General features: G+C 39.2%; 2 protein-coding genes across 5 annotated transcripts in view; one reads left to right on the top strand and one right to left on the bottom strand.

Moving 5' to 3' along the window:
* The window catches only part of LOC131302026 (mediator of RNA polymerase II transcription subunit 23), a 52,050-nt gene extending 47,088 nt beyond the window's left edge, over positions 1-4,962 (top strand). The window contains exons 20-21 of the mRNA XM_058328593.1: positions 3,715-3,818; positions 4,362-4,962. Coding sequence (XP_058184576.1) covers positions 3,715-3,818; positions 4,362-4,563 — 306 coding nt within the window. The 3' untranslated portion in view covers positions 4,564-4,962. The remainder of the gene's footprint in view (positions 1-3,714; positions 3,819-4,361) is intronic.
* Positions 4,963-10,366: 5,404 nt separating this feature from the next.
* Positions 10,367-18,591, bottom strand: part of LOC131299487 (DNA topoisomerase 3-beta) — a 65,825-nt gene continuing 57,600 nt past the window's right edge. For all 4 annotated transcript variants that reach the window (XM_058325043.1, XM_058325046.1, XM_058325045.1 and 1 more), the window contains 2 exons: positions 12,573-12,752; positions 10,367-11,348 (listed from right to left, as the gene is read on the bottom strand). In XM_058325043.1, the coding sequence (XP_058181026.1) occupies positions 10,710-11,348; positions 12,573-12,752 (819 nt within the window). In that variant the 3' untranslated portion in view covers positions 10,367-10,709. The remainder of the gene's footprint in view (positions 11,349-12,572; positions 12,753-18,591) is intronic.

The following is an 18,591-nucleotide window of genomic DNA, read 5'->3' as shown; positions in this document are numbered from 1 at the left end:
ACACTCACTGCACAACTTATCAGTTTTTAACCATGCACAACTTATCCGTTTTTAACCATGCCAAGTTCATATGTGACTTGTTCAGAGATCCAGCACTCATGCAGTATAGTTATCCACAACATATTAGAGGTCTCGGAATTCTTTAGAAATTATGTCATCCAGAATTGCTTCATACCATTCTCAAATTTGACCATAATGTAATGTGGAGTTTCCAGCATCCCTGTCAACTTTGCCTTGACTTTTTCATGAAAACCACAAGAACTGGATGGAAGTCATCTTCCTTTGGAGAAATACATACAATCTGTTCGACTGAAATTTATACACAGTGGCCTTGCTCTATGCCCTTTCAGAACCATCAACCCCATCTTTCACTTTTAACAGCATTTTACTCCTAACCTTCCACTTGCTTCATAAGATTTAGCTGCATTATCAGCTAGGGTATTCTTTCCCCCATTCCGTTCATTTCCCTAATATGACTCCCATCCACTTAGGCAAAATGGGAGTGGAAGCTTTTGTTAATGAATTGAGATAACATAACAGATAAAGAAGTGATAGATGAAATCTTGGGTATAGCCTCAACAGAAAGCTTAGAAGTCAAGCTTGGATCTGAACTGTAAAGGAGCATCGACTGATAGCTGTCTTCTTGTGTGGAAACACATTTCAGTACTCTGCCTCAAGCTGGTGCAAATATGTAGCACACTAGATTGGTTAGAGTGTAATAGAAATTCTTGGTACTTCCTTTGCTCAGATGTCATCAAGTTGATCATAAGTCTTCACACGGGGTAATTATAATGCTAGTTTATACAATGCCTGTCAATCCCAATATCATTAGTCCGAACATGTTAAACAGGATTATGAGCAATATTGATTTTTTGTCACAATAGTACCTTACAGGTTTTTGGCGATCAAAACCAAGATCTCTCAGCAATATGTCAAACCAAAGTAATTCACAAACTCCATGACCGTTGTTCTGAACTCACCCTCAGATAAGCATGGAACCAGCCCAATTTGATCTACCGCATGCCTACCAATGGAATGGTCATGCTCCAATGAGCAATGGTGGAAGGAGTAAAGGCCCAGTGGGGGCCCGGGCCCCCACTGAATTCCCCTCCTTTTTTTGTTTCTTTTTTTGCATTTTCCTTACAAATTATCTTTTCAATAATCACTCTAATACAATTTGTATATCATTTTATTCTCAACTTGTTATTTCAAATATTAGAAACAAGTCTACGAGACTGACGAAATAAGATGTCTAATGCCAAGAATAGCCACCACTTACTATTGGAAACTCTCTAATGCTTAATGTCCAAAATTCCAAAGTGGCTAAAATCGGGGTATATGAATTGTAGTTTAGCTATTATTCACAATTTTGACAATAGTCTTGTTTCTTTCTCTTTGCCGATAATGTGGAGATTTTGGAATAAAATGTGTAACAAAAGATATTGTTTAATTGGAGCAAGATTGCTAATATTGACTTTTTTCTTAATAAATTTCTTAGATTTTTGCTTTATTTTTAACAAAAGTTTTTTATTATTTTTGCTTGAAGTGTGTTAAAAGGTGCCCTACTAACGCTAATTCATGGTCCCGCCATTGCTGATGAGTAACCCTTGCCAAGAGCACTCAACTATGGAAGAACTGGATAGACTAGCTTTTAGTACTATTCACTTTAGTCTCTCAAGTATACGCCTATCAGTATCAGTAGATACTTGTATGAGTCAAATAGATATTGATCGAGTCAAAGTTCTACCCGTTGATAGAGCAAAAAGTGCCTGCAAAATGCTCTGTTCAGATAGATCAGAAAGAATAGAACTCTCGATTGATCCGGGTACTTGGGATCCTATGGCTATGGATGTCAGTATTGCTGAGCCTCTAGGATGAAAAATGTAAGTGCAATGCAGTCTTCACCACTCTAATGTTGAATGACACTCAACAAGTATTGTATGCCCTACTTGTTAGTTCATTTTTTCCTACTTGAACCCGCCGTACTTCCTTTGATTACTCCTGAGATATAGTGGAAACATTTTGTTATGGTGGAGTGGGGAGTGAAAACACCAATGCAGCAGAGAACGACCGCATGAATCGGAATCCAGTTAACCCAACCATCTAGCTAGAGGGTTCTCTTAGAACCCGACCTTCTAGCCAGAAAAGAAATAACCAATAAAGATACCAATTGAAAACAAGAGTGTTGCGCGCACGCACACACGGCCTATTGACGCCCGAAGAGACCTTCCGAGAAATAACAATTCATTTATTAGAACAAGGAACCCTCGGCCGAAGGAAAGAGAGCTCAACCACCCTGCTATTCCTGACATAAGAAAGGAATGGAGTGAGGGGTGACCTTCTACTGAATAAAAAGAAGATACTGATCGAGGATATTGACAAAAAATTCTGGGACGAGTTGGAAGAGGAATTCTTAATTATTACACGGATGAGACTGATCACACCTTATCAGTGAAAAATTCTGACTTTGACATGGTATCAGAGCTAGGCTTTCGTAGGCTTTTGGAAAAGACTCTTGGTTGGCAGCCCCGTCGTTTGTACCATAAATACACGTTTTGTTATCATGTGCAGGCTAGGGGTCACACATGCTTGTCCCAATTTGGTTGATTATAGCCTCCAATCTAGTATACGAGTATGGGCAGCCTCTCCACTCATTGCCAATTGGTTTTTAATTGGATGCTTGAGCATATTTTAATCTCCTTGTTAAGATAAACTTTCAATTTTGTACTTACTCAGTTTCTCTAGATGACGTGCTATCATCAACATACACAATGTGTTCAGTCACCTTACCATCGAAATGCTGAATAATTATTGTGGTCACCCCGACTAGGTTTTAGCCACATCTCAGCTCCCGAGTCCAATTCTTAAACCAAGCTTCAGTAGGCAGTTTTAGGCCAGGTAATGCATTTTTAACCCCTCAAACTCATGCCTTTAAGGAATAATGTGCAAGCCAGAAAGAAGTTCATAAATACTACCTCTCCGAAGTCTCCATGGAGGAAGCATTCTTCGCATCATGTTGTGAAGAGGCCAACCGAAGGCTAAGGAAATCAAAACGCGAGCGGAATTCATCTTGGCTGCCATTGAAAATGGCTCCTGTCTCCTGATAATCAACCCCTTAACTCTATGTAAATCCTTTCTCCTTTGTAGAAGAAAAATCCAACTGATTTCTTTCGTCTTAGTGGATACAAGATTTAATGCATGAAATGAAGTCGACATTGGTTTCTTATGACATGCTATTGAACCATTCCTGCCTATCTTTGTTGTATTATGGTACTGCACACGGCTTTAATTTGCAGTGGTATATGTCAATCTTGCCAGTGATTTAGAGGATCTTTACTTATTTACTTTTTGGCTACATATTCACATGTTGTTACATTGCCCCCTCTATTTTCCTTAGATACTTGACGTCTGTACTGTCACCAAGATTCTAATAGCCATCTCAAATTTTTTTTACTAATTTTGGTGACTTGATGTTGCCTGTTTTCAATTAAGCATTTTGAGAAAGGAAAGTTAGGTAATTACTCTAGTTAGACAGAAGGAACTGCCTTCTACCATGATGTTGTGGGTTTATCCAGTTCATTACTGTTGGCAATGAATTCCATTCCAGTACAGTAGGAATTGCTATTCTTGTTTGGTGATTATTAACTCCTGAGTTAGTTGCATAATTGTGCTTTTCTAATATGATTGCTTTAATGTTTTCAAAATCATCTCCAGATGCTGTCACTCCTTTTAAGTATAATGGTCGATGTGTTTGGGAAGAACTCAACTCCATCAACTCCTGTTGAAGCAGCTGATATCGCTGATCTCATTGACTTCCTGTAAGATCTTATTTCTTGTCATTGAACTTAACCAAACCTGTAGCATAAAATTTACGTTTTACCTTGTGTTAGGATTTTGTGGAAGGGGAGATAAATATTCCAGTAAGTGTTGCAGATACTTTAGGGGCAATATAGTGAGATTACTATCCAGTAACCGTTACCGAAATTGTAGGGAAATTATATTGAGATAAACATCCCTTCATTTGCTTTGCGAAAGCAAATAAAAAAGTGAGAAGGAAAATAACTTTCCAGTTGCTTCTTTTTTTTTTTAGGAAAGGGAGAAAAATAAGTTTATACGAACCAACAAAAAAGAGGAAAGAGAGTAATAAAAACGAAATGAAACTGGAAAAGAAATTACTTTTCACTTGTTTTTTCTTATATTCTTCTTCTTCCTTCCATCTAACAACCAAGCATGGGTAATGAATGGAAGTTATTATTTTCCATCTCCTTCCCTTTGTTTCCTCGAGTTCCAAATGCACCTTCTTTTCTTTTCACCACCCAAATGAAGTGCTTACATGTTTTTGTCATGTATATACTCCACAGCCACCATATTGTCCATTACGAAGGGCAAGGAGGACCAGTGCAGACTAACAGCAAACCGAGACCCGAAATTTTGGCACTTTGTGGAAGAGCATTGGAGAACTTGCGGCCAGATGTGCAGCATCTTCTTTCCCATCTAAAAACTGATACAAACTCTTCCATTTATGCTGCTACTCACCTAAAGCAGGTTCAGAATCCTTCGTAGAAGATGAGGCTTACAAATTCACCGAATGTTCTTCCTGTGGCTCTTTGCTAGGTTTCCGAAGGTTCTTTGTATTGCTGCTGTAGTGTTGTCTGTGTTGTTTTCAATTTTTGTATGTGTATTTGCTGATCACTGTTGTATTTGTATCTTTTCATTTACATGTATAATATGAAGTTCTCTTTTTCCTCCCCAAAAGAGGAAAGGTTCGCTGTTGTTTGTAAATATTGACGACAGGAGAACAAGAACTTGCTATTGTTTGTATTGTTATCATAGAAACGGATGTTGTTAGAACATGTACAAATTAGATGTGAAACTTAAGATAGCAGTGAGTAATTTAAGGCTAAATGTGTTGTGTACTTTTTAATGTTATGTTTTTTAAAAGATTGTAAGTTCCAAAGTGAATTGTTTTCCCCTAATCTTCCTTATTCCATAAGTTGCTTTCTACTCGTGATTAATACTTATTTGTAACTCGACATACCTTTTGAGCTAGTGTGCTTGCCACAAATTTTTTCGGTTATAGTTTCTCTTTGATCTTTTTCTTTTCTTTCCTTTTTGAAATTTGGTTATAACGTAAGTCCTGCAAATAGTATAAAACTATTACTACGTATAGACATATATACTCCCAAAGATAAGTACCTCCGGCCGTGTACATAATTTGGTCGGGAAGTTACAGATGAAACAATACGGAAATAGTGAATCAAGATTAAATTACCTGTTGGAAGTTCTTGTGGTTGTCTTGCTTTACAACGAACTGGCAACCCCAGCACTTAAAATGCTTCACCCTAGTGTTAATTTGCCTCGTTTTTTTTTTGGGATGTAATGTTGGTAGTGAGGAATCTGAAGATAAACATGAAGGGGATTCTATTTTCCCATATATAGAGGCGATCCATTGCAAAGAAGGATTGAAGGGGTGCATGTCATTCAGGTTGTATCGTTTTGGTTGGAGCGTTATATTGTGTTGGTTGGGAAGAGGTGTAGGATAGGGCTGGTATTAGTTGTAAGTGCTTAGAGCATTTGTGAAAATCAAAAAGAAGGTAACATCTTCGTACATTTAAAAGTAGTATAGCTGAAATATCTTAAAGGGTTTCCTACTTTTTGTTTTTCTAATCTACGTAGCGAAATTTCAGAGGCAAGAGATAACAAATCAAACTAAGTCAATTTGAACAACTATTCATCTGTAGCCTCGAACCCGGCTCATCTCGGTAGCATGCCAAATGGAGGTGTTAAACGGGTCTGGCTGGCCCATTTAGCTCCGTGCCAACCGTGCTTCATGCCGTTCCGGCCCGTTTATTTTATTATGTCGTGATGTGCTATTTTTTAATTGTGTCGTGCCGTGCCGTGTTGTTTTGTAATCGTGTCGTGTCGTGCTATTTTTTAATTGTGTCAGGTCACGCAGTGCCCATGTCGGCACATCTCCAATCGAGTTTCGTCGAAAAGGAAAAAAATTTCCAAAAAGTGTAAAATGTTATGGTACATTATAAAATAAAAATTAATCTCTTTTGGTATTAAAATTAGTATTTGAAGTGCCATGCCTATGTCGTGCTTGTCTAGAACTGTGTCGTGCCCTCTAAGATCGTGTCATGCTCGGTCCACTTCCGTGCCGTGCCCGTCTAAAACTGTGCTTGTGTCGTGCAACATTTATAAGTGTCGTACCCTTGTTGTGTCGTGCAGCCTAGCCCATTTGGCACCTCTAATATCAAGCACCACCTAGGTCAAAAACTCTACATGGCCACTTGGGCCGCATAAAAATACTCTAGACCTCCCGTAGGATAGTCAATTATACTCATAATTGTAACTCTGGGACCCGAAGGGCTTGCACGTACATGTACCAATGATCTATGTGCCACGATACAAAATGTGACAACAACTGAATCAATAATAAGCTGAGAGATCGAATTAGTACAAACATGAGAGAATCAATGGATACTCTTCGCAAAGAGATTTAGCTAAAGAATGTATTACACACTACCCCGTATCTCAAATCACGAATTGTTTCATATGTGGACTTCACCATCATGAACAACATCCTAAAGTTATGCTTCAACCGGACTAAACCTCGCCGTAGTATAAACAAGATGGCAACTATGCACACTATTCCGTCTTCTTATGCAAATTCCACCACCTTTCAATAATTCAAAGCACCAATAAACTATTTCTCCACCTATTAACCAACTTCTTTCAATGCACTCTAATACATCCAAATTCAATGTGCGGGCCAAGAGGCCAATGCAACTACCTAGTGGCTATCGTGATATGCATGCAAGTGTGTTTCGGACGTCTCAACTTTCGAGTACGCAAGCTACTGCTTCTTCTACACCCCACAAAATGCCAACGAATTTCGCAAAAGCCAAGTGGCTGTGACTAGATAAATAACGAGACTCAAAAAGACTGTTGGAACACTCTAGCGACACTGCTGAAACACTAATGACACCCCCTGTGAGAGGCGTCGCCACACAGTGATACCTTATCGGCGAAACTGTTTGATATTAGACACTCGTTGCGGCATGTCTTGTTTGATCAGAAGTGTCTGTTGCAGCGCAATTTATTCTATTTAGAGTCGCCACTTGGTTTTAGGAACCAAGAAACTAAAAGGGTTGAGATTCTGAGTTCGGGACGCATGGGTACGGTGAGGGAGAGGTGTTAGGCACCCCTCTCCGCCCAACCACAAAGGTTGGCTTCTACTTGTTCGATGTAAAACACTTTTATGCACTTTATATGATTTCACATGTAGTTTTTAATTACAGTTGTGCTATTGACACAGATTTGCCACGCACAAATCGTGCACTTTAGAGTTATTCTTCTTAATATTGGGCAAAAAGAGAATCAATCGCTTATAGAACTAAGAACTGGCATGAAAGAAAGCGGTTGAGTTCGTTGGTGGCTGGCTTTTCGTCAATCTACTTGGATTTTTCAATGAAATAGAGTCTGAGAGACGTGTATAAAATTATACACTTAGTAATGTTGTGGATGAACAACGTATATAATCCAACAACAAAAATGAGGACATTTTCAATATCATCATAATCACAAAAGTGATAAAACCAATTAAAAAAATAGTCAATAATAACTAAATCATGACATTGAAAAATGCCTTGAGCTATAATTAGTACAGTATGAAGTTTTTCGTGCCCTAGACCGTTTGATATTTATAAGAACTTTTGCTCTCGACGTAATTAGGACACTAGCCTAAATGAATTAATTAATTTTGGACCTTTTAACATAGAAAATGAAAACACAGTGATTAGGAAATTCAATATTTAGTTGGCCTTCATATGGGCAAAAAATTCTATATTATAACATGCATATCTTGCATTTCCACAATCACAATGATATTTTCATATACAAGTTGACCAAGTATAATTTTGGAATATCAAATCTTCAACTGATAAGGGAATTAAAAAGAATCAAAACTAATCTTTAAGGAAATGCAAGTACGGCTCATGGGTTGGTATCGGCGGTATTGTGCCATGTCGTTTCGGGTTAACGGGTCAATATGGGATGATAAACAATTATGTGTCATTATCGAGTTACGTGATTCTAACCCTTATTCGTCCCATTTAATATATTCGTGTTGGTGGATCATGTCATAATCGGGTTTGGGTCAACAATCGTGTTTGTATCAAAAAGTGGTCGACCCAAACCCTCTAACTCCGTACCATGTTCATTCGCACCGTGTTAACAGGCCATGTCCAGAATTCCCACCCCTAGTTTTATGGCAGTGTTTCAAACAAAATCTGCGTCCGAATAGACCTTGGAGCTTAGGAGAACAGGTTTCTTCTAAAGTCTGATTCTAAAATCATCTTTCCTGCTGATATCTCATCTATTATCATGTCCATTCCAATCTCTCAGTTTGGGTTTGATGATAGGTTCATCTGGGGACACTCCAGAGATGGAGATTTTAATGTAAATTCAGCTTACTCTCTTCTATTATCTCTCAAGCACTAAATTCAGCTTACTCTCTTAAGCATCATTCCTCTTCCTCTGCCCCCAGCTCCTGTGTCCACTCTTCTTGGCCAAACTTTGCTTGGAACTTCATCTACTCATTACCAATCCCACATAAAATCCAGTTTTTCTTATGGCAATTGAGCAATGAATGCTTACCTGTGGGTGATCTCTTAATTAATAGAGGTTGGAAAGGTTTATCCATTTGTCACCTTTGCAAGCAATCCTTTGAGAGCCTGGTCATCTTTTTCTTCGATGTGAGTTTGTTAGGCCTATTTGGTTTGGTGCTGACCTTGGGATTTACATCTCTGAAACTCCAAGTCTCTCCCTTCCTTTTTAGCTAGGATGGTTGCATAATTTAGGTCTTGTCATGGCTCTAGATAATCGCAAAATTTTTTTCACGTATATCTTCTCTTTTATGGTGTATTGACTTGTTAGAAATAAGTCTGTCTTTTATTTCACAATCTCTTCCCCCATACAAGTCATCAGTCATGCTAATCAATTGAATCATGCCATTATTCAAGCCTTTTCTCTCATCATACCAGACTGATTATCCAGTGACCTAAGGAAAGGATTTGGGAGAGTTCAAACTCTTCGAACTCTAGAAACTTCTCATTGAACATCTTGCTACCATGACTACTTTAGTTCTGATGGTTTAGCTGCATCCTTTACTTTTCATGCAAATCCATGTCTATGCTCACGGGATGAACCTGTCCTAGATATTTTCTGTGCCAATTCTTTTAATTTGTAGCTCAAGAAAATAGGTGTGGGTTTAACCTTTATGGTTAACTCTAGGATTGTGGGCTCCTCTTCCAAGAGCTTCAATTCTCACAGGGATTGTCCAGCTGTGCTCCTATCATGCCTCTACTGGTGGCTTTGAGTTGGGCCATTGATATCCATTTATTGCATATTAACATTCATACTAATGATTCTTACGTTTTCCAACAATTGAGAAGCTTTAAGGAGTTTTCAGCACTTGCAGCCCCTCTGTTTTTTGACTTCTGCTTTCTAGCTCATGCCGTCCACATTTGCAATATATGCCTTTGTGAGAGTACTAGAGTTCATCAAGCTTTATCTTTGGCAAGATTTGCTACTTCTTCTAGGATTCACTCTAAAGTTGACATTTCTTATCCGTTTGACAACTAATAATCTTCTCAAGTGGATCTTTTTGTGTTGGAAGTTGCTTATCTTTACACTTTTGTACTCCTTTATCTAGCTTTTAGTTTTTTTTCGATATCCTTTGTCATTGGGGCTGTATTTTATTCTCTGTGGACCTTTGTAATGACTCATTATCTATCTATGAAGTTCTCTTTTGATGTCAAAAAAAAAAAAAGTTTCAGGTGTTCAACTCAGCACTCAAGTAATCTGCTCCATGAAGGATTATTTGAGTGCTATGCAAGATGGACTTGTTACATGGAGCTTGTCTGTTGCTCTTCTTATAGGGTGGGAGAAGCAGATGTTTTTTTCCCTGCATGCTGTGTCATGGATATACAGGAAACTCCTGACTCAAGTTTCCCGTATTTATCAGTAGTGCTCTTTGGCCTTGGTGAATTACAATTACCGAATTCGAGTTAGGTAAAATCACAGTCACGTTCTGAATACTGTGCTTGGATCTTGAATCCACCACGAGAAACAGAAATTAAAAGGAAAACAATTACTTGACGCAACATTTTCGGACAGCTAAATAATTATAACCTGATAATTGAATAAGGAAAAGTTAGCTTCTTCACTTCCCTTAGTCTCCTATATTCCTCTCGCCTTCGTTTCCTTTCACTCTTCAGATGAAAGGTCCAAAATAGTGTTACTAGTTACCCAAAAAAAAAACTTAGTCTTACACTTCAGTAATTATAAAGAACAGAAAATGTTAGGTAATGCTAACTTTCCATAGCTTTGAAACCTCACATCACTGTAAATCTTGAATTCATGGCCTTTATGAAAAAAGGTTTCACTTGTAGTCCTATGTTCTAAGTTTCTCAAAGCATCCAAACTAATGTATACTAATTTAGCAATTTACCCTTCGTTTTTCATTTCCTTTTCCTTCTCCTTCACAACATCATTCAAGCATACAGTATTCATAGAGGTTTCTTTCATTCATCCAAAATGGGTTTTTGAAAATCTGTTAATTTAGAAACTGCCATTTAGAATGTCGAGACGCATGGTAGTTGTTAAACTACTTCTTGAAATAGTAATAGTCCATAAAAGAACTATCAGAAACCCCTAAAACTCATTTTAGGGTCTTCTGGTTTCCTTCCGCCTCGTCCTCGTCCACCTCTTCCTTTACCCCTCATTCGGCCTCTGCCTCCTATGCGTTTGGAGAAAGATTTACCATACTTCATCTCCACGAGCGAATGCAGCAATTCATCACAAAGAATGCACCCACTATACAATGTGGTTCCATCCTTCAGAGGTGTTGTTTTCTTATTAAAGTCTACTTCAATGATGGTCGAGTCACATTCGACACACCTTTCCTCTGTTGTGGTAATCCGATGAGCCCCTTCTGGAAGGAAAACAAGGCAATTGCACATATTGCAGTAAAGCCTCCATTTGGGAGCACTTACTGGATCAAGCACTAGGGTTCCGTTGCATTCAGGGCAAGCACAAACACCTTGGGCTATGAAAGAATGCTGGCATGTGGGGTGAGGACAGAGGAAACAAGGCATGCCAGCTCCCTTTCCCAATTGGACAGAACCACCGGCTTTAGAAGCACCAAAGAGGCTTCCTATACCTTCAAATGGAGGGCTATTGTAGCAGTAAGGGCAAAAAGGAAATGTCTTTCCTTCGGGCCCAGGAAAGGAGAATATCAGAAGTTCAAAGTTGTCCAAGGGGCAAGTAAGTTCTTTGTATAGCTGCACAGAGGATTTAGTTAGCTATCGTCAGTTTGATAGAAAAGATAGAATGCATTTCCAGGCAGATACACAAACAAAATTACATTCTTATGTCCAGGTGAAATAGTGATGTTATCTGTGGTAAATGCTAATGACTTTTTATATTGTACAAGTTGTACATTCGCCATCTATCACTTATCCATTGATCCCCCTTTTATAAAATTTATAAAAGCCCCTAATGACAATTTTTTCATTGTGTGCCTGAACAATCTATCACTTATCCATTCATCCCCCTTTAGGGCAATAGGTTCTTCACAATCTAGATAGCAGAAATGCATGTCTTTTCTCCAGGTAAAATACTTGGGGCAATTTTGCAACTTATGTCGTATACTGGGGACAATACTACTAGTTTAGTGGTCAGATTTGTAAATTGAGTTCTAAACCTATCACAATAACACAAACCTCGGAAAATTAAGTGGAAAGAGTTTGTCTTACACTAGAAAGAGTTTGTCCGAGTTTATTACTCCAGCAAACCCCACTTGTAAATACAGTACCTATTACCTATTATAAAAAGAGGCAGTTTCTCCGTCACTTACTTTAAAAACAATTATTCCCTCGACTTCATAAGTTAATACCCAAACACCAGAAAGCCACAAAACCACTTGTGTAGGAACATACGCGTCTGGCCACTGCCTCACGCTTAATCTGCTTCCTCCCCCCATTTGCTACCTACCATCGCCACAACACCATCATGTACGGCCGCCGCAAAAAAAAAAAAAGTGTCTACACCTACTGTCCCGTTTAGCCCTCATATAATTCTTATCATGGTTTGCACATGTTTAATTTTCAGATAACATCCACTGAGATTTGTAGACTATGTTGAAGCACTTGCATATGCAGCTAGTCTCAATAGGTAGGGTACCAACCTATCATATCAATGATATCACCATTGGTGGCCTAATGCAAAAGACTATGAGGTTTATTAGCAGTACCCCATCCACAGTTAGGCCCCTCCACTTTCCCCAAGAGTTGTTACAAAAATAAATAAGCAGATTTTACCACTCCCCTCGAAAGATATTGTGTAAGAACCAAACACACTTCAAATTCTGTCTACCCTCTTTCAACATGTGGGCCCAGACAGCGTAAGCAAGACAAAAATATGAAGTAATCATAGTAAATCATCTTAGGTGCAAAAATCACAGGAAAACTAAGAATATAAAATGTTGGAAATGAACATAAGGTTACCTTTATCGCACCCTTCTGAGGAACATAATAAACTTCTTCGCAAGTACTGCAGAATAGTCGTGAGGGCTGGGTAGAGATGAACTTCATGTAACGAAGGCATTTCCCACATTTACTTAGCAAACGTCCAGAATCTGATAGCGGAGAAAATTGTGCTTCAAACAATGCATCCATGTTGTCAATCTGCACCAAATAAAGCACACCAATATGTAAAGGGAAAATTTTAAGGGAAATTTGCACTTACACCCCCTGTACTATCACTTATTTGAAGATACACCCCTTGTACTTCAAATTTAAGCAAGACAGATACTTTCATCATGGTAGACAAAGAAGATATCAAGGAACTGATTAATTTGGAACAAATTGGGAGGGACTGTAACAGCATGAAAGAAGATCATTGCGTATAATCACATCTGTTAACAAGCCAACCGAACCCAAAGCGGTTGCAAACCATCCTACGAGATGAACTCAGACTACCACCAGAGGTATCAGGCAAGATGGACATGAAGGCAGTGGAAATTTCTGTTCACTATTCACATGCAGGTAGTAAAAGTTGATTGAAGATGATCTAAAACTAAAGTAGACCAAAATCAGCCGGAAAAAATTTGCAGAACATGTACGTGTAGCAAATTTTGATAAAAATGCTATTATATGTATCAAATCCCTACCTAGGCCAACGTGATGCATCCTCCAAGAATGCCCAATATAAAGAAGTAAAATTTGATTCGGCAAAATTCTTTGTTAGAGTATTGATGAGTATTAGTCTTAGTCCCACATTGGTTAACTTAATCTTGTATTGAGTTCTCTCTTAATATAAATAAGATATTACAGTGTTAGGGTTAATTAACACCCTATACACTTTCTTCTACTTTGTCTCAATTTTTGGATGATCATGGTATTATTAACCAATCATCGTGCGCTCGGACTCCACAACAAAATGGGGTTGCCGAACGCAAGATTCGACATTTATCAGAGGTTATGCGTGCTATGTTATTTCAAATGCAGGTCTCTAAGTCTTATTGGAGTGATGCCGCCCCTACCGCTTGTTATTTAGTTAATTGTATGCCATCCACTATTCTTGGAGGTCAGATACCCCATAAGGTCTTGTTTCCTAGTCGGTCTCTCCACTCATTACCCCCTCGGATATTCGGGTGCACATGTTACATTCATGCTCTTGATCCTGATCAAGGTAAGCTTGAACCTCAATCCATCCGGTGTGTCTTTCTTGTTTATTCGCGCACTAAGAAAGGGTATAAATGTTTTTTCACATCTTTACGATGTCATTTTGTGTGTGCTGATGTTACGTTTAATGAGTCCATGCTGTTCTTTTCTTCTCCTGTCCCTATAGTTGATCTACCTATGGTTAAGTCTGTTTTCCCTGTAGTCGTCCCTCCTGGTTCTGGGTCTGCCCCCACCCCCCGAAAACACTTTTGCAGGTTTACGTTCATCGTCGAAAAGTACCAGTCCCAACTGAGCTCGCAGACCCGTGTCTGCCCACCGCTCCATCTTCTCCTCCGTTACGAGATCCGGACGATCTTCCTATCACTCTTCGCAAAGGTATTCGGTCTTGCACTTCTTATCCTATTGCTCAGTTTGTTTCCTATGATCATAAGTCTCCTGTCCTTCGTGCTTTTACTACTTCTCTTTCGTCCGTTTTCGTTCCTAACACTGTTCAGGAAGCCTTATCTGTTTCTGAGTGGCGGATAACTATGGAGGATGAGATGTCTACTCTTCATCAGATGGCACATGGAAGCTGGTTCCTCTACCTGCTGGTAAAACCACTGTTGACTGTTGTTGGGTATTCACTGTCAAGTATCTTCTTGATGGCACTGTTGAGCGTTATAAAGCTCGCCTGGTCGCCTAAGGCTACACTCAAACTTATGGTGTTGATTATTCGGAGACGTTTTCTCCCGTTGCCAAACTTAGTTCTGTTCGGATCCTTATTTCTCTTGCAGCGAATCTGGGTTGGGCATTATTTCAGTTAGATGTCAAAAATGCATTCCTCCACGGGGATCTCTAGGAAGAAGTCTACATGGAGCAACCACCGGGGTTTGTTGCTCAGGGAGAGTGTACTTAGTCGTCTTCGTAAAGCCCTATATGGGCTTAAGCAATCTCCTAGAGCATGGTTTGGCAAGTTTAGTGATGCCGTTTGGTGATTTGGTATGCATCGCAGTCAGTCTGATCACTTTGTGTTCTCTCTCACATCGGACCGAGGAAAAGTCTTATTGATTGTATATGTGGATGACATTATCGTTACTGGTGAGGTATTGATGAGCTAAAAGCTTTCTTACATCAGCAGTTTCATACAAAGGATTTGGGAAAACTATGATACTTTTAAGGTATTGAGGTGGCACGATCCAAAGACGGTATTAGCTTATCACAGAGGAAGTATGTGTTGGATATTCTTGAGGATGTTGGTTTGTTGGGAACTAGGCCTGTTGAGACTCCTACGGATCCCAATGTCAAATTGTGTGTTGACCAGGGGCAGGGGCAGTTGCTCTCCAATCCTGATTAGTATTGCCGCTTGGTTGGTAAGTTGAATTACCTTACAATTACACGTCCGGATATCTCTTTTGCAGTGAGTATGGTTAGTCAGTTCATGTCTGCCCCTTGTCATCCACATTGGGAGGCAGTTATCAGAATTGTGAAGTATCTTAAGTCACATCCAAGACGTGGTTTGTTTTATCGAGCAAGTGGACATTTACGTGTTGAGGCGTTCACTGATTCGGATTGGGCAGGAGGACCATCAGATAGGAGATCCACTACAGGATATTGTATCTTCCTTGGTGGAAATCTTGTCAATTGGAAGTGTAAAAAGCAGACAATAGTTGCCCGGTCTAGTGCCAAAGCAGAGTATAGAGCAATGGCACACACAACGTGTGAGGTTGTATGGTTGCAGTCATTTCTTGAGGAGATAGGATTCAGTGTGCAGTTGCCTGTGCCTTGGCACTGTGATAACCAAGCAGCTATTCACATTGCATCTAATTCGGTATTTCATGCGAGGACTAAACATATTGAGGTTGATTGTCATCTAGTACGAGAGAAGTTAATTGGTGGTGTGATAGCTACCCCATTTGTGACTATTGGCGCTCAGTTGGCTGATATGTTTACTAAGTTGTTGTGCGGCAAGCTGGGTCTTTATGATATCTATTTCCCAGCTTGAGGGGGAGTGTTAGAATATTGACGAGTATTAGTCTTAGTCCCTCATTGGTTAACTTAATCTTGTATTGAGTTCTCTCTTAATATAAATAAGATATTACTGTGTTAGGGTTAATTAACACCCTCTACACTTTCTTCTTTTCCTAACATTCTTGAGAGAGTCAGTTAACTAATTGCATAAGATCTACAAATACACTCAGCCCTTGTACAATCAAACCAACCAATGATCATGTCATATTGGCGAAACCACTTTCTGTTGTCTTCAATGATTAAGTGGTTCGTTTTAGCATAGTCGTGTACAATAATCTCAATAAAATTTGCCGGTCACCAAATATCTGAGGATATTCCTTTGATCTGAACACAGCTTGGGAGAAATGCTTCACAAGTTTCAACGCATTGAAAAAATCTCCTTTCAACATCCCTCATTCAAATTTCGTTTCTTTTGTCCACTTTGACCAAGTGTGAAAACCACTCGCTTATTGCTCACCTTGAGTACAAAATCAGCATTTGTCAATAAATCTTCCCCAAAACAATCCGAAACCCTAACCTCAATACCTATAGTACCATTGCAGCAGTGGTAGCCAAGAGGATGTCCAACAGATTCCCGAAACGACTGCCCAGAGACAAATGTCATACCTATCCTTGCTAGTACGGTACCACACATTGCAACTTCATCATTTGATGCATGAATAAATATCTCAATTCACTTGATGTAAACCCAGCGACCGCAAAGTAGTAGGAGCTGGTATTGGTTTTGTTCATGCGAGTTTACTTAATGAAGTTGTTAAAATATCAAGTGAGGAAGCCATTAAGACTGCTAGCTTTTTGCATTCAAAGAAGATCCGGTATTCCGGTGTCTATTAGCTATCTAACAATATCATCTAATGCTGCTGTTGCTGGCAATTAGGATAGCTACGAAACCACAAGATGAACTCATCGTTGTGGATCCCCAGCTTTCGAGAGCGTTATCTATGACAAGTGCTATACGACTCATCGAAGGAGGCATAAAATATTGGTGAGGTTTTCCCAAGCTTCATAAAGATGCTAAAAACTATATAATGCCTTGTCCATGACAGCAATATATGCGCTTTTTTATCAGCCACAAAGAGAACGTCCCAAGGAGGCACAACCAAAAAAAAGAAAGGAAAAAGGGGGAAAACAATAGACAAATCGAACAGTTAAAAAAAACTGATCCAAACCCAAAAAGAGTTAAATATGTTATCAATGTCTCAACTGAAGTTTCTCCAGTTCAGTACATTGATCCCATTTGTCTTGTGCACATCTCCTCGAACTCCTTTCTCAACTCTTCCACACAACAGATAGAAAACACAAGACAGCTTTTTTCTGAAATGCCCCGCTATAGCATCCGACCCTTTTCATCCATCACAATTCTCTAGACACTGGAACCTCTTAAGTTGCTTATCCTTTCCACAGGATACCTTGCCCCTTACCATTTTCTTCCTAACCTTGGGAGTCTTTGGTCCAACAAATTTTTTTTTATCAGCTTTGGGCCAACAATTTGACAGACAAATTCTGCTCAATCATCCATGTTTTCCTTTACCTTGGAATCATCCTCAGCCAGGTCTTTCACCTTCTGAACCAGTTGATAAATCTGTTCTTGACACAAGCTTCCTCCTCCTATTATAGATAATGAACTCAAAATTACAATTGTCCTTGTCAAACTTCGTAAGAGTTACAAACCTTGAGGATCAACACAAAACGAAACTTCACATAGATGTGAGCCCTTGGAAAAATAAGCATCCCATGCTCCAGACCAGTGAAATGGCTTATGTAGCACACACATCTAAGGTAATTCTGACTTGTGCTGAAGCCCATGACAGCATTTTAAAACTGAGGGATTTTACTTTTTTGACAATACATACAGATCAATTAACAACACCATATTAGACTACAAATGGAGGAAAGGAGATACCCCTTAAAGGGATGGCACCAGAGCATACTTCGTTCTTTCCATCTAACAAGACTATCTTGCACACTGATGCGTCAGCAACCTATTACAACTTCTACCAATCCTATAAACATGAATTTCAAAAACTGAATCAAACAGGGTTAACACATCCTTTCCCCCTCTCACTGGTAAAGGTAGAGCTTGTTGAGGACAGGCTCAAGATCCTTGACAACCCCTTTGCTCTAGCCTGCAAATCACAGGCCTCCTTTAGTCCCAAGCAAAGTTCTTGGCCCTGCTCCCAGGGGTGGTGTTGGAGTTGCTTTTGATAATTTGTTGTGAGCTCGTGGAGCTTGGAGAGCACCATAGGAGGTGGCTCTCTAGGAGGTAAGTAAGGCCTGTTGGAGAGATTATTCTTTGAGGTGAGGTGTTCGGTCGATCATTGGGAGGTGAGGTGCCTGTAAGACTCTATAACACATTGCGCACCTAAGCCACCCAAACTTGGTTAATATAAGCTAGAGGTTACTCCACCTATTGCCAATTGGTTTTAGGTTGGAACCTTCTAAGAAATCCAACATGGTATCAAAGCTAGGCCTTTGGTGGCCTCACTTGTAGAGACCTATGTCTTATTTTAATTTTTTTATTTAGTAATGTGGTTATGTGCAACTATAATTAATAATTTTGGAAGTCATGAATTTTTTTTGTATATATATGCATGCATATCCATGTGTAAGGGGGTGTTTGGCAAGCAAATTTTTGGATTTTTGGATTCTCATTTTCAGATTTTGAGTGTTTGGCAACTGAAGTTGAGAATGGATTTTGGGAGAATAGGTTTTCGGATTTTGGGTTTAGGAGCCAAAAACCAAAATCTGGGTTTAAGGAGTTTTTTGGATTCTCATTTTCGGATTTTGGGTTTCTATTACGAAATACCCATAATACTCCCTCATTTTACCAGAT

Source organism: Rhododendron vialii, chromosome 9a (assembly GCF_030253575.1).
Source record: "Rhododendron vialii isolate Sample 1 chromosome 9a, ASM3025357v1".
NCBI lineage: Eukaryota > Viridiplantae > Streptophyta > Magnoliopsida > Ericales > Ericaceae > Rhododendron > Rhododendron vialii.
This window is presented reverse-complemented; position numbering and strand designations above follow the sequence as displayed.